Source organism: Ornithodoros turicata, chromosome 5 (assembly GCF_037126465.1).
Source record: "Ornithodoros turicata isolate Travis chromosome 5, ASM3712646v1, whole genome shotgun sequence".
Classification (NCBI taxonomy): Eukaryota; Metazoa; Arthropoda; class Arachnida; order Ixodida; family Argasidae; genus Ornithodoros; species Ornithodoros turicata.
Window position 1 is genome coordinate 27785761 of NC_088205.1, and position 14467 is coordinate 27800227.

Below are 14467 nucleotides of genomic sequence, written 5' to 3' on the forward strand. Positions count from 1 at the left end.
TTCCCGAAATCCCATCATTCAATAGAAGTTCCATGTAGAGTCTGGATGGGGTTTTCTATGGTGATCGGTTCTTCAGTTATTATGGTTTTCGAGAGTAACTTTTCTTAAGTTAACGAGAGAGAAAGACGGAATCACGTCGTGTTCTATTTAATACACGTATACATTTGATCTAGGAGACGAACGTCTGTCAGCGAGGTCAAGTAAACAGCTATCCACCAAACGTCAATGGAGCACGAAATACCTCCTGTGACAACAAGGCGTCAGGCCGAAATAACTATGAATTACAAAGCCATTCATCTTTGATTGAATGAGTTCCTGGCTTGATCCTGAATGGCAGCAAAATCAAGAGCCCTTATTTAGCAAGATTACATTGTCTTGCTTTTGAAGAATCCCGACAACAACAACAACTACATGAATGACGATGGAATGAGGTGATTCACTGCAACAATCCCGAAAAGTCCCGAAGATAAGATACATCCGGTTATATATAAATACTTAAATACTCTAAGTACTTCTGCGCATTAACTTTCAATCTGTTTTGTTTTGCGCAATGCAGATGGCAAATTCATCGTCTTCGAATGACGTGCCTGCAAGTACATCAGGGCAGTCTTCGCTCTGACCCCCGCGGGGGGTGAGAGGGAGGAGGGAGGCACGAAAAGCTACCTAATTTACCTCGGTGCGTGACTCCCTTGCCTAGCCGCTCATAATGGTTTAACGCCATTAGCCCTCAGTGTCGCCACAATTACTATCCAACGAAGGAATTTGGCAAAGGTTGCCCACACTAACGTCCCGGACTGTAAAACGTTTAACTCATCGGCGATTGGAGGACGCTGTTGAGTAAAGACTTTGGGGCTTTCTCCCGCATACAAACGACAGAGTGCGGAAAACGAGCTTGTTCTCCGTTTGGTGCAGTCCCAGAAGCGAGAACAAAGGTGCATTTGGTGTAATTACGAGACTTCGGAGCAACTTTCCACAGCGCCTTCTCTAGGGATATCGCGATCAGATCCCAGTGTGACATACGTCAGCGTGCTTGCTCCGAGTTCTCCGATTCTTGCTGTTCACATGTTCCTTTGGCTTCTTTCGAGCCCTCGGAATTTATGTGACCCGCATTCTTCATGTCGAAGCAGAGCCCTGAGAGCAAAAATGCACAAAGGCAGCGGTAAAGGTCGGGAACGGTTCTACGCGGTCGAAATTCCTCGCGCCGAAGCTCGCTGAGGAAAGTTTCGATGTTGCTTTCCATGAGCCGGCGCTCTATTGTTTTATGGTACCACGACCAGCTGACAAAATAATTGATGTACGCCTTGCGCTTAGAGTGAGTGCAAGGGAGTACAGTGTGTGTGTGAGGGGGGGGGGGCTCCGCAGTGAGCTTGTATTTTATTTGATGATGTACTAATGGTATTTAGATTACGGCGAACACGCTTTGTGCGATGCTCTCGACAACTTTCTCTCCGTTCCTCACACCGTCATAGCAGTTTCATAGGGTGTTATTGTGACCACGAAGAAACGCTACAACGATCTGAAGCTGCACAAACGTCGTTATACAGCTGCTATATGTGAGCAGCCATGTGCTTCGAACGGCACATTACATTGTCGCCGACTGAACGGAAGTAGGCTGGAAGAGCAGAATATACAGGTTCTAAACATATTTAATGTAATGACCTCATTCCCTCTGGACTCGTGGCTAAACCAGATTTGGGCGAAATTTGCGCTGCTCTTCGCAAGAATATAATTGACTGAAACTACGCTCTCTGGTGGTGGTGGTGGTGGTGCTGGTGAAAGGGCTAGCCGTTGTCGGCCTCACAGAGGTGGGCAACGTCACGACTGACGCCCTGGGGGAATGTGCGTCCTGGGCCGACTTCTAAGGGGAACTGTGCCGACATATGTCTGAAAGCGTCTGAAGAAAACCCAGGAAAAACCCCAGACAGCACAGCCGGCACCGGGATTCGAACCCGTGTACCTCCCAGTCTCGCCGTGACATGGCATAGCGCTCTCTGGCATAGCGGCCAAACATTGAAAATCGCGCTTCACGTGACGACACGCATTTCACGAATGGAAGTAGATGGCGCCTTTTTGTGAGGGCGCTGATAGCCTTTACCTCCTCACACTCTTAAAAATGAGGGGGGGGGGGGGGTAATGGCAGGATCGGGTCGCCGTTGTTGGCTAACACAGAAGTGGGCGTCGTCACGACTATAGCCAAAAAAGAGAAGAAAGACGGATGGAGGTTAGAGGATGAAGAGTGGAGATGCGTAGAGGGTGCATGAGCTCGTCAGGGAGAGTAAAGTGTTAGACGGGTCGTTGAGCAAGACCTGCCTTCAGCAGAAAGTGAATAAGGTTAAAAATGAACTTCACCGCATAGCACGCTCTTAGCCAACAATCATCTCCAATGGTATTGAAGGAGACAAGACAACCTTCATGGTGCGAGAGCTAACGAGAAGTGGTTTAATGACATATGATCTGGTGGAAGGCTCTGCAGCTCGCGCCAGTTGAATATGATCGCGCCAGGTGAATATGATCGTGGTGACGATGGTGCTACAGTTGGCCCCCCCCCCCTAGCGAATGGGCGAAGACCATGAGTGAAATTGACACAGTTTAGGCGCCCATGAGACCCGCAGACTGCGCTTGTCGGGTTTCGAGGGGGGGCTGGCAGGGGAAAAGTAATCGGTCTTCAGAAGGTTGACGTCGGTTGATGGCGGCGACTCTGTGTAGGCCGGCTTGAGCCTATCGATGCAGATCTCCTCTGCTTTCGCGTTGATGCGGATCGTGAAATGCTTCGGAGCGCGAGCGATGACGAGGTAGGGACCGTTGTATGGGGGCTGCAAGGGTTTCCGAACGGCGTCGACGCGCACAAAGACGTGCGTGCACGTGGAGAGGTCCGGATGGACGTACACCTTGGTGGCGGAGCCCAGGCGCGTGGGTGCGGGACGGACACCGGCGAAGGCATCGCGAAGGCGGGAGACATAGTCCGTGGGATCGGGAATGGTCCCGGTGGGATGTGGTGCGAAGAATTCGCCTGGAAGCCGCAAGGTCGTTCCATAGACCAGTTGGGCTGAGGTGCAACCCAAGTCGGGTTTGAAAACGGACCGGAGTCCAAGGAGTATCACCGGCAAGGCTTCCGTCCAGGCGGTGGGGTTGACGTGGGCCTTCAATGCGGCCTTGAGGTGGCGGTGGAATCGCTCCACGAGGCCGTTGGATGACGGATGGTAGGCGGTCGTGCGGATACGTTGCGCGCCGAGGAGCGTGGCGAGGGCGGCAAACAGAGATGACTCGAATTGCCTTCCTCGGTCTGTCGTTATGGTGGAGGGTACCCCGAAACGTGAAATCCAGGTGGTCACGAATGCCGCCGCCACTGTGGCAGCGGTGATATCCGGGATGGGTGTTGCCTCCGGCCACCGGGTGAAGCGGTCGATGGCTGTTAAGAGATAACGTTGACCTTGAGAGGGTGGTAGGGGGCCGACGATGTCTAAGTGGATCTTGTCGAACCGTGAGTCAGGCGGGAGGAAGGCGGCCACGGGCGCGTGGGTGTGACGATGAATTTTAGCTCGTTGACATTGGAGACAGCAGCGCGTCCATTGCTTGATGTGGGCGTGCATGCGTGGCCACACGTAGCGGGCAGCGATGAGCTTCTGTGTGGCCCGTACTCCAGGATGGGACAATGTGTGGAGCATGTCAAACACTTGCCGACGCAGGGCGACTGGGACGAACGGGCGCGGTGGTCCAAGCGACACGTCGCAAGCTACGGCCGTTGCCGCGCCGGGGAGGAGCAAGTCTTCAAAGCGAAGTCCAGATCGTGCATCAGCACGGAGCTTGGCCAATTCCTCGTCCGTGCGTTGCTGGTCAGCCAACGCGTCCAGTGTGAAACTGGTACCGAGCGGCGGGTGCACGACCCGAGAGAGTGTGTCGACACGGCTGAGGGCATCGGCTGCCGTGTTGTCTTTGCCGCTAAGATGCCTGATGTCAGTTGAAAACTCAGAGACGTAAGAGAGCTGACGAACTTCCCGAGGGGCATAGTTGTTACCGGAGGATACAAAGGCATAGGTGAGCGGCTTGTGGTCCGTGAAGATGGTGAACATGCGGCCTTCAAGGAAATGGCGAAAATGCTTCACCGCGAGATAGACTGCTAGGAGCTCGCGGGAAAATGTGCTGTAACGCACTTCCCTGTCCTTCAGCTTGCGGGAGAAGAATGCGAGTGGTTGCCATTGGCCGGAGACGTGCTGCTGGAGGACTGCGCCGACGGCAGACGCTGAAGCGTCTACCAGTAGGCTGGTCGGGGCGCCGTGGATAGGATGGGCTAGGAGGGTAGCAGTGGCCAAGTCACGTTTAATCTTCTCGAAGGCATTAAGAGCGACTTGCGTCCAGGTGAGTAGGGCGGTACGGCTTTTGGTGGTAGCAAGCAACGATTCCAAAGGGATGAGAGTTGTTGCACAGTCAGGAACGAACCGCCTGTAAAAGTTAACAAGCCCAAGGAATTCTCGAAGCTTGCGTGCAGACGAAGGTTGTGGGAAGTCCTGGACCGCTTGAACCTTTGAGGGAAGTGGGGTAATGCCGGAGCTGGTGATGAGGTGACCGAGGAACTCCAGCTTCTCCACCCCGAATTCGCTCTTGGCGGCATTGACGACGATACCGAAGTCGGTGAGGCGAGTAAAGAGCGCGCGAAGATGGGCGGCATGCTCTTGCGGGGTGGAACTTGCGATCAGCAGGTCGTCAATGTAGGCAAACACAAATGGAAGACCTCTGATGATGGAGTCGATGAACCGCTGGAAAGTTTGCGCTGCGTTTCGCAAGCCAAAAGGCATTCGCCGAAACTGAAACAGTCCAAACGGGGTGGTGATGGCGGTCTTCTGCACGTCTTCGGGCGCTACCGGTATTTGATGGTATGCGCGTACCAGATCGACCTTCGAGAAAATTTTAGCGCCGTGCAGGTGGCTGGTGAAATCCTGTACGTGAGGAATCGGGTATCGGTCTGGGACTGTGCCGCGGTTGAGGGCTCTGTAATCTCCACATGGCCGCCAGTCGCCAGTCTTCTTGGGGACCATGTGGAGAGCGGATGACCAGTTACTGGATGAAGGTTCGATGATGCCGAGGTCGAGCATGTGCTCGAACTCAGCTCTGGCCACCTTGAGTTTCTCCGGAGCGAGGCGGCGTGGGCGGACGTGGACAGGTGGGCCGGTGGTGACGATGTGATGGACCACGTCGTGCTGGACAGGCAGTTTCCAGTTTGGCGGCTGGGTGAGCGCCGGGAATTCTTGCAAAATGGCCTCGTATTCTGTCGTCGGCTCCGACTTGCGGAGGAGTGGCCCAACTAGGTGTGCCGGTGCTACTGTGCCCTGCACCATAAGATTGGTAGTGGTATCAATCAACCTGCGATGGCTCATGTCCACGAGAAGGCCGAAGTGCGCCAAAAAGTCCGCTCCGATTATGGCGTGCGGGACCTGCGCAATGGTGAACACCCAGCGAAAAGCGCGGCGAAGACCAAGGTCGAGGGTCACAAGCTTTTCGCCGTAGGTGGTAATGGGCGTGGTGTTGACAGCGAGTAAGGTGCTGGTGGGAGCACGGTGGTGCACATCCATGGTAGAAGCAGGAAGGACAGACACTTCTGCGCCAGTGTCCACGAGGAAGCGCACGCCGGAGGAGCGGTCAGGGATGAAAAACAGACGTGGACGGCTGGATGCGCCGTCAGCAAAGCTGGTCGCCGTCAGTTGCTGACTGCCCCGTTTCCCGGGTAGGTGCAGGGAGGCTGGCAGTTGCGTGCACTGGCTCCGAAAGTCTGGTGGTACCAGCACTCGCCTGGGTTGGGGGACGGTGAGCGGTTGGAGGGGATGCGGCGCCGACTGCTTCGACGAGGACTACGATGCCTGGGTGTTGTGGAGCGGCGGTTGAAACGTAAAGTCGAAACCATGTCGGTCAGCCGCGCGACCTCGTCACGAAGGATCTGGAAGTCTGACATCGTGGGAGTGGCCGAAAGTGGGGAAACCGCGTGGGGTTGCGATGATACCGCAGAAATGGTTGGCGGTGCGATGTCCATTATCTTATCAGCCATCTCGGCCAGGGCTTCGAGGGAGACTGCGGTGGAGGTCGTTAGAATCATGCGCACAGTGTTCGGGAGCCGCTGCAAAAATAGCTCGCGCAAGATGGAATCGTCCAGTGCTGAAGCGCGGTCGCCCAAGAGTTGTTGCATTCGTCGGAGCAGCTGGGACGGCCTTCTGTCACCGAGGACTTCAGCGGTGAGGAGTTGCCTCAGGCGCTCCTGTTCAGACGCGGTGGTGCGCCGGGTCAGAGCTGTCTTGAGGGCGTCGTACGGGTGGTCTGCAGGAGGCACGGTGATAATGTCACGCACCTCAGCTGCTTCATTAGGTCCGAGGGCGCCGACAACGTGGTAAAATTTGGTTAGCTGGGTGGTAACACCTCGGAGTATGAATTGCGCCTCGATGTTAGCGAACCAAAGAATGGGGTCGGCGGGCCAGAACGGGGGAATCTTGATGGAAACTGCGTTAAGGCCTGGCGATGGCGTTGCCGGTGGAAGGGATTCCTGCCCGAGAAGTCCTGTAGGGTTGGGCTGCGGAGCGGTCATGGTTGCGGCTCGGTCAGATCACGTCCGGGTCACCAATATGAAGGAGACAAGACAACCTTCATGGTGCGAGAGCTAACGAGAAGTGGTTTAATGACATATGATCTGGTGGAAGGCTCTGCAGCTCGCGCCAGTTGAATATGATCGCGCCAGGTGAATATGATCGTGGTGACGATGGTGCTACAGTATCGTTATCTGGCCTGATTTGTTGAAAACGGGAGCCGCACGCCTTTTTTGTGACACTTATGCAGTTCATAATTGTCACAAAAAGGCGTACGCCTCCCGTTTTTAAGAAATCAGGGCAGATAGCGATATCATTCGAGATTATGAATGGCTAGGAGCGTGCTATGCGGTGAAGTTCACTTTTAAGAGTGCAGAGCTCCGTATAACAATGTGTATGCAATATATCAAGAGACAAAAACAAACCAATTTGTCTTCAGCGTCAATCAGTCCTACAAAACAGATCTTCCGAAAGCATAACACGGTAAACGCCAACCAGCAGAGAATGATCCCTGTATCATCCCCAATTTGTTGAAAGCGCCGGCCGTGCGTTTTTTTTGTGACAACTAAACTAACGTTACTCAGGGGCGCTCCCAGCGAAGTACTTTGGGGGGGGGGGGAGGGGGCGACGTCGGCGAGCCTTTAGCCAGTCGCTATTCATTTGGGTGCGAGGGGGGGGGGTTGTTCTGGACACGGGCTCAACCTTTTCTCGCACGAAATCCTATCACTGATAATCCATTTTAGGTCTTATGAGTAACAAGTTTGGGGGTGCGCCCTCTTCGCTCTCCTTGAGAGTGTCACAGGGAAAGAGACGAAAACTGAACCACACTCTTAAAAATGAACTTCACCGCATAGCACGGTCCTAACCAACCATGATCTCGAATGATATCGTTATCTTCCCTGATTTGTTGAAAACGGGAAGCGTACGCCTTTTTTTGTGACAATTATGAACAGCCGTAAGTGTCACAGAAAAGGCGTACACCTCCCGTTTTCAACAAATCAGGGCAGATAACGATATCATTCAAGATCATGGTTGGCTAGGAGCGTGCTGTGCGGTGAAGTTCATTTTTAAGAGCGCAGGCTATGCTTTGGGGGGGGGGGGAGGGCGACCGCCCCCAACGCCGCCCCCCTTGGGACCGCCACTGGTTACTGTATAAATGCCACAAAAAGGCGTACGCCTGTAGTTTTTGCGAAATCGGGAGCGGAAACGATGTCGCATTCGGGATAATAGTTTGCTAGGAGAGCGTTAGCAGTGAAGCAGTAACAAGCAGTAAATCATTTCCACTCGAGCTCTCTTGAAACACAACTTCACCGCACCAGACTCTGCTAGCCAAACGATCATCCCGAATTACATTCAAAGGGGCGGCTTTTTGTCACCCTTACGGAGCGTTAATTGTCACAAAATGTGTACGCCCCGCTCTTTCTATACAAGCCAGGAAGGATATCAGATTCATGCGTCATGCTTGCCCCCTTTTGTTTTAAGAGTGTACAAGAAGATTCACAGGACCCTCAACGACTATAGTAGACTAGCTGAAATGATACACTGCAATTGGGCGCATTGAATGTCAGTTGCACATATGTTGGTGCCCACCAATCAAACAGGACGTATTGTCATGGGATCAACACGCGTAATACGGTGCAGACCTGCATGGCTAGCCTGGATAACATTTCCTTTCCTTTTTTTAATAGACATATCCCCCTCGTGCAGACACTTGTGCGACTGCGCGAACGGTGCAGAACGGTGTTAAAACATAACTTCACAACACAACACGCTCCTAGCCATAATTTCCAATCATCATTCCAAGTGACATCGTTCTCTCTCCCGATTTATTGAAAATAGATTCGCCTATTTAGGACACATTATGCAAAACAGAAAAAATGCCACAAATAGGCGGATGCATCCCAGGAAAAAGAAGAAGAAGAAAAGAATAGGGTGCAGACTGTCACTGTCATCATTCGGAGTGAAGGTTGCCTCCGCGCGGGCGGTGTTTTATGAAAGTATAGCAGAGACATTAGAATGACATCGGAAACAACAACAACAACTAGTACATGCATAACGATGGGATGAGGTACTTCAGCGCGGGTGGATATTGGGAAATAATTTCTTGATAACTGATAATTCGTGGCCCACCTGGGGGTTCTTTAACGGGCACTGAAATCGCAACAGACGGCAGTGCTATGCACCTATCTGCATGAGCATATCGTACCATGCCGCGAAGTTGCTGGCGTCTTCGCCCGGGTCTGAACCTACAGTTTTGGGATCAGTAGGCGGAAGCGACCGAGTAACCAACTGACCCACCATGGGCCGGTGTTGAAACCTCCAAGTTTCAACGTGTGCACTGCAGTGTACCTTCAAGGTCTTAAAATGAGCGAAATTTTCCAAGGATTCGTGAACAGCGTAATATACCATTTTTGAAAATCATCAGTGAGACATCTTTACGCGTCAGCCTTGGCGATGAAACTCCGCGCTCATCACCATTTAAAGTAGCACAGAAGTCATTTTTAACACCCTGTTTTCTTCCTATGAAACTGTTAAGTAGGCCAGTGAGGTGCACCATGCGAAATAATTCACACCACAGACTCATAATTATCGCAGAAATTGAATTCAAAGTACGTCGCAAAAAGCGACCGTGCGCAACGGCGGAGGAGAGCAGTACGACCCTTGGTGTGACCTGCTTGGAACCTCGTGCTGACGCTACAAGGATCACGCTCGCCAATTGGTCCCGAGAAATGTTGTCTGCTACTCCGCTGTCGTCTGCTACTCGGATGTTCGGGGTTCTGAAAAAGCATTGCTCCTGGCTCGGTCATGATTCGGCCGCTCAAAGCTGGTTTACGGCGGCAAAGGGACAAGGCGCTGACCCCCACTGACCGGCGAACCAGAACGAGTTCTTTCTGTAACGTCATCGGTGACGTGGCATCATACCTTCTCCTCCTCGTGATACCCGGAGTGGCGAGATAAGGGTGAACGCGCGGAGCCATGTTTACGTGAGCTTTTTTCCTGGAAACAAATTGCACACATCAAAACCTTTCGCTCTATTCGGTAAAATGACACACACTTTCATCAGACGTCTTAATCTGAATTTTTTTTTGATGGCCCTCTGTACTCCTTTAAATAAAGTTGTTGTTGTTATTGTCCTCTACGTCAGCTTCTGTTTGACAACATCACTATTGCTTTGAATAAACGGTGTCCCTGTTTCCGGCTGCCATGATTTCACCCAACGCGGGTTCCTCCGTCCCCTTCCTCCAATGTCATCATGGTGCAGAAAAGTTCGATGTCCCCCCACCCCCGAAAAACAACTGAGAAAACGAAAACAAAACAACTTGCACTTCGAGCTTATATCCCAGCATTATGCGGACATGACTCCTTCCCCATGGCAAACGTTGCTCCCAGGTGTGAACAAAAAATTCATGACCGAAGCCGATCGCTGTCAACGTCCTCACATCTGGCAGAACACCAATAAGAAACAATATGGAAACTTATCCGAAAGACAGCTGTCAAGAGCATCTGTTTTGCCGCTCTTTCGATATCAGCACCATGCTGGATGCAGAACGAAAATGTGAGGGGACCAATAAGCAGTCCTGTGCACGCTGCTGTTCTCATTTGCACCTGGACCCACAGTTGGTGACAGTGGCATAGCCACAAAAATATTTCGGGAGGGTTTCCATGGGGACGTTACATGGGGGAGGAGGATTATCCCCTTCTTTCAATCTCCCAACGCCGCTTGGAGATCTTGTTGTTGTGTAAACGTTAAATGTCACGTTGCCAATTGTGAGAGGAGCAGTATATTTTGGAACTGCCAGTTGAATTGAATGTAATGAGAGCGTCAGTTGAAGATGTGATGTGATAAAGAAAAAATGGGGATGTGGGTTGTGTGTGTGACAGTTGAAGAGCTCCACATCAGATGCATACTAAGTTAGAAGAGGGCGTTTACCATGCCCAGGGACAACAAGTATAGGGTTGGGCTACCTGACTTGCTAAGATAAGCTTGATTTCTTCGTGTGTATTATTGGAGAATGAAAGCGTACATATTATTCGTAGGATATGACAAAATAGGCGGACGTGATGTAATAGCTAGTTTACTAGGCGGAAAATCCGAGAGGTCCAGGTTCGAAACCTGGATGCCGGCAAGCATGAACTTCGCTCGTGTAGACGGCCTTATACCTTCTCAGCGAATAGTGTATGTGTGTTAGAGGTGGTATTAACATGCACACAAGGGGTGAACAACGAGAGCACAAGACCAATATGAATAAGACTACGTACAGTTCAGTATGAAGAAGACTATGTACGGTTGAGAACATGTAACCTCTCCGCCGGCGAAGTACAACGGAAAAACATTCAGCCAATGTCATAGTTGCCAATAGAATGTCATAGTTGTGAACGTTGATGGGTCTTGCACATGTCATGTAGTAAGGCTATGGTTCACCATAGTAAGGCTCTGCATTCAGTACGTCGGTAACGCAAGCGAAAGATAGCGGCGTCGCACTAGTTTTGCTGCTTGAGGACTATCATCACGGGCACCGCGTGGTACAGAATCGTTGGGTCATATGTAGACGGAATCGAAGGGGTTTTGAGTGGAGAAGCTTATCGATTGCTCAGGGCAAGCTACCGCCCATTCCAAGGTGTCATCAACAGGTATGTGGGGCACCCGGCAAAAGAACTCTCCAAATTCTATTGGACGATACGCACGTCCCGCGGGCCTAGACAGGCAGACCGCTCGTCTACACAGCCCCCCCCCCCCCACACACACACACGGTACGCACGTTGATGTGGAAGGATTATTTCCCAGTGTGCGCAGGAGGATCCTACTGGGTAACACTGAATGAAATGCATTCTACATCTTAATTCCTGTCTATTATTAGTCAGAGTAAAGCGCACTTTGCGGAACGGCACTTGACGCCACGGAGAGATCTGCCACATAAATGATAAAATACGACTTCTATCAATTAATACACGAAACGCTGCTTCGCTTGAAACGATGTGATTCGCGGGTTGATAAATCACTGCAAAGTTGTAATATGAAAATGACACGTGGAAAAATCGAAAAGAATTTTTTAAAATTGAAAAGTATAATTTTTACAATAAAAATTCAATCACACAAAATGCATGCATAAATGAAAGCATGCCGCGAAGAGAAAAAAGAAAAACAGAGCAAGAACCCGCTGCACTCTTGTGTTTCCCCTTGTAGCGAATGAACGTTTTAAATAAAATGTATAACTTTCATAACTGCGTCAAACTTCTTCAGTTGTGTCCGTAACGGGCTCACTGTTCCCCTTGTTTAAACATGAATCGAGCAGTGGCAGCATGTGCCGTCGCTTTCAATGTTCAATGAAATAAAACGCTGCTGCTGCTGATGATGAACAAAACGGTCTTTATGCATATTGTATTTCTTTCTGTTGCGCGTTCCTTTCGCAGGCAATACAATTTATCCACATGCAATGCTCAGCCTCTTTAATAAAGCTTTCAACTGGAAGAGAGAGGCCGTTGCATAATAATGCGTGCCTGCTTGCCCTTTCTCTTTTACGCGCGTGTATTTTCTTTTTAATGCATTTCATGCGCCCCGGAAAGCCACCATAATCGAGCAGTAGTAATAAAAGCCTCTGCGCAGCGATCAATGGGAGGTGAAACGAAGATTAAATGAAAGAATGAAATAAAGCTTAGAGCTGAACTTACGAACGAACGTGGAACTGTTTGAACTTGAAACGGCTACATAAAAAAAGGAACATCTTTTCCGTTTAAGCTTGCGTGTCATTGTGTTTAGTTCACCGTTCATCCTAACGGCAAACAGACACTTGGATGACAGAGCAGACGAAATTTCACGCTTCGTTTTCTGTTTATTTTACATTTTTTAAAGTCCCCGTTGTGTTTGACTTTTGACTTTGAGCAGGTGAGCAACCGGCCTTTCGCTCTGGGTCATTAAATGTGCTCACATCAACGGGTTCTCTGTGGCTGCTTCCGCGGGCCGCGACGAGGAATAATCCCGTTAGGATTCCGTGTCCATGCAAATAAGTTGTACGGGCGTGCCGCTCTCAAAATTACGATGAGCTTCGGACCAGTAAACCCGTCCACTCCGTCATATGCAATACTTATGCGCGGGTGACAGGTAGATATGTGTATAACCTCTCTCATGAAGCCCAGTATTTAGAGGAAGTCAAACGAAGGAAAGGGGCAAAATCGCTACTGTGGTATCTACGTGTATAAGAGCTGGGCGGTATTACATGATGCAACCGGGCCAGCTGGAGTAAATGGGTACTTTAAAAATATACGATGGAAATTCTTCGTGCCATACAATACTACGTTATACTACATACATCGTACAATAAATAAATTTATAAATATTGATTGCGGTCAGCAATCTGGATTGTAGACGGGCCCGTGGAAGGACCTCAGCGGAAGAGCCGCCGATATTTTGAACTGTATACTTCTTCTTCTTCTTCAGTAACTGTAGTCAGTCCGCTTTTCGATCGCGTATGCTGCATGACAAATATATACACAAATTCGAGTTGAAGTCTTCATAGATTCCATCTTTAGTCTAATGTAGTCATCCTCCACGTACTGATTAATAACGAGTTTTAGTGAATTGTTTTTCTTCAAACGATTCGCGAACAGTTTGACTACGACGCAATCAGAGGATTACGTTGCTACCTCTCTATCCTCTCGTAGTAAATGGAGTTCGACAACTTCAAGGTAAGTAAAATTTGTGAGGCAAAACGACTTAGATTACATTGCTGTGCTCTTCCGTTCACACACGCCATTATTACCCCTAAAGACCAAGGACACATTTCGAATCTAGGAAGTGAGGAGCGTTTGAATGGCTGCAGTACGTGAGAGGTTAATCAGTCACAAAAAGAAAATGCCAACGAAATGAGCGTGCAGCGGGGAGTCCACTATCTCCGGAAGTTGCAGTTATTCTCGTATTTATTCTGCATTTATCACGCAGAAGCTCTGCACACTACGTTGGCCTTGGACAATCGAACAACCGGATAGCTTTGGTCCACACAACACTGCTTTACATTCACAAGTATAACAGCATTTGCTACAAAAGGCGGCGTACCGCTTCAGAATAACTTCCACGTTTTCTTTGATGGCTTCACATGTTTGCAACAGAAGGGCTTCGTCAAAAAGGCTGACGTAGCCCACAAGCTTGACCAGACAGCGCTGTCATGCTTGCTCAGGTAAATTAAACTTCTTTTATAGATGCCCAGGCATTTTTTCCCAGTTTGCGCAGTTCTTCCTTGCCTTTGCGAAGACGAAATCCGGTGTAGAGCTTTTGAAGAGCAATAATAATAATGTAATAATAATTACTGCTACAGGTTATTAAACAATATTTTCGCTCTTGTGTTCTATTTTTGTCCACACTAAAACAAAGGGAACTTTACTGCATAACACGCTCAGACTTCGTCGAAACTAACATCCCCATTTTTTTCTTTATTCACATCACATCACATCACACGCTCAGAATGATATCCCCTTTCTTTATTTGTTGTAAATCATAAGTGTACGCCTTTTCGCATCAATTAATATGTATATCCAAATTGATGCACTTCCTATTTTCAACGAAACAGAACGTTGTCATTCTGAATGAGGAGCTGGTCGGGAGCCTGCTATGAACTTCTCAGTTTTTAGAGAGCACTCAAAGGCGCTCTCAGGGCACGTTTCTCACCTTACACGTTCAAAAATAATTCCCCGACAATCTGCGCTCTTTATTTAGGAGTCGCTAGCTGGCATCGTTGATATGGCGTTCCCTCGGCGTTTCGGCTCTTCTTCATCATTAACGGCTGAGCTCTAAGCTGAATGCGTGTCAATGGTCTTGCTGCGTTTTATTAGAGGAGGAAAAACAATACTATAGGGCGTGACGCTGTTTCCTTGTAGAGGCCATTTCATTCGGTACGTGGTGATCAGCC

General features: G+C 49.7%; 2 protein-coding genes across 2 annotated transcripts in view; both read right to left on the reverse strand.

Moving 5' to 3' along the window:
- Positions 1–14467, reverse strand: part of LOC135395424 (prothoracicostatic peptides-like) — a 163003-nt gene that overhangs the window by 56935 nt on the left and 91601 nt on the right. The window lies entirely within an intron of this gene.
- On the reverse strand, positions 5693–6568 carry LOC135395653 (uncharacterized). The gene has a single exon (XM_064626749.1). It carries the CDS (start codon positions 6566–6568, stop codon positions 5693–5695), a length of 876 nt encoding a protein of 291 aa, XP_064482819.1.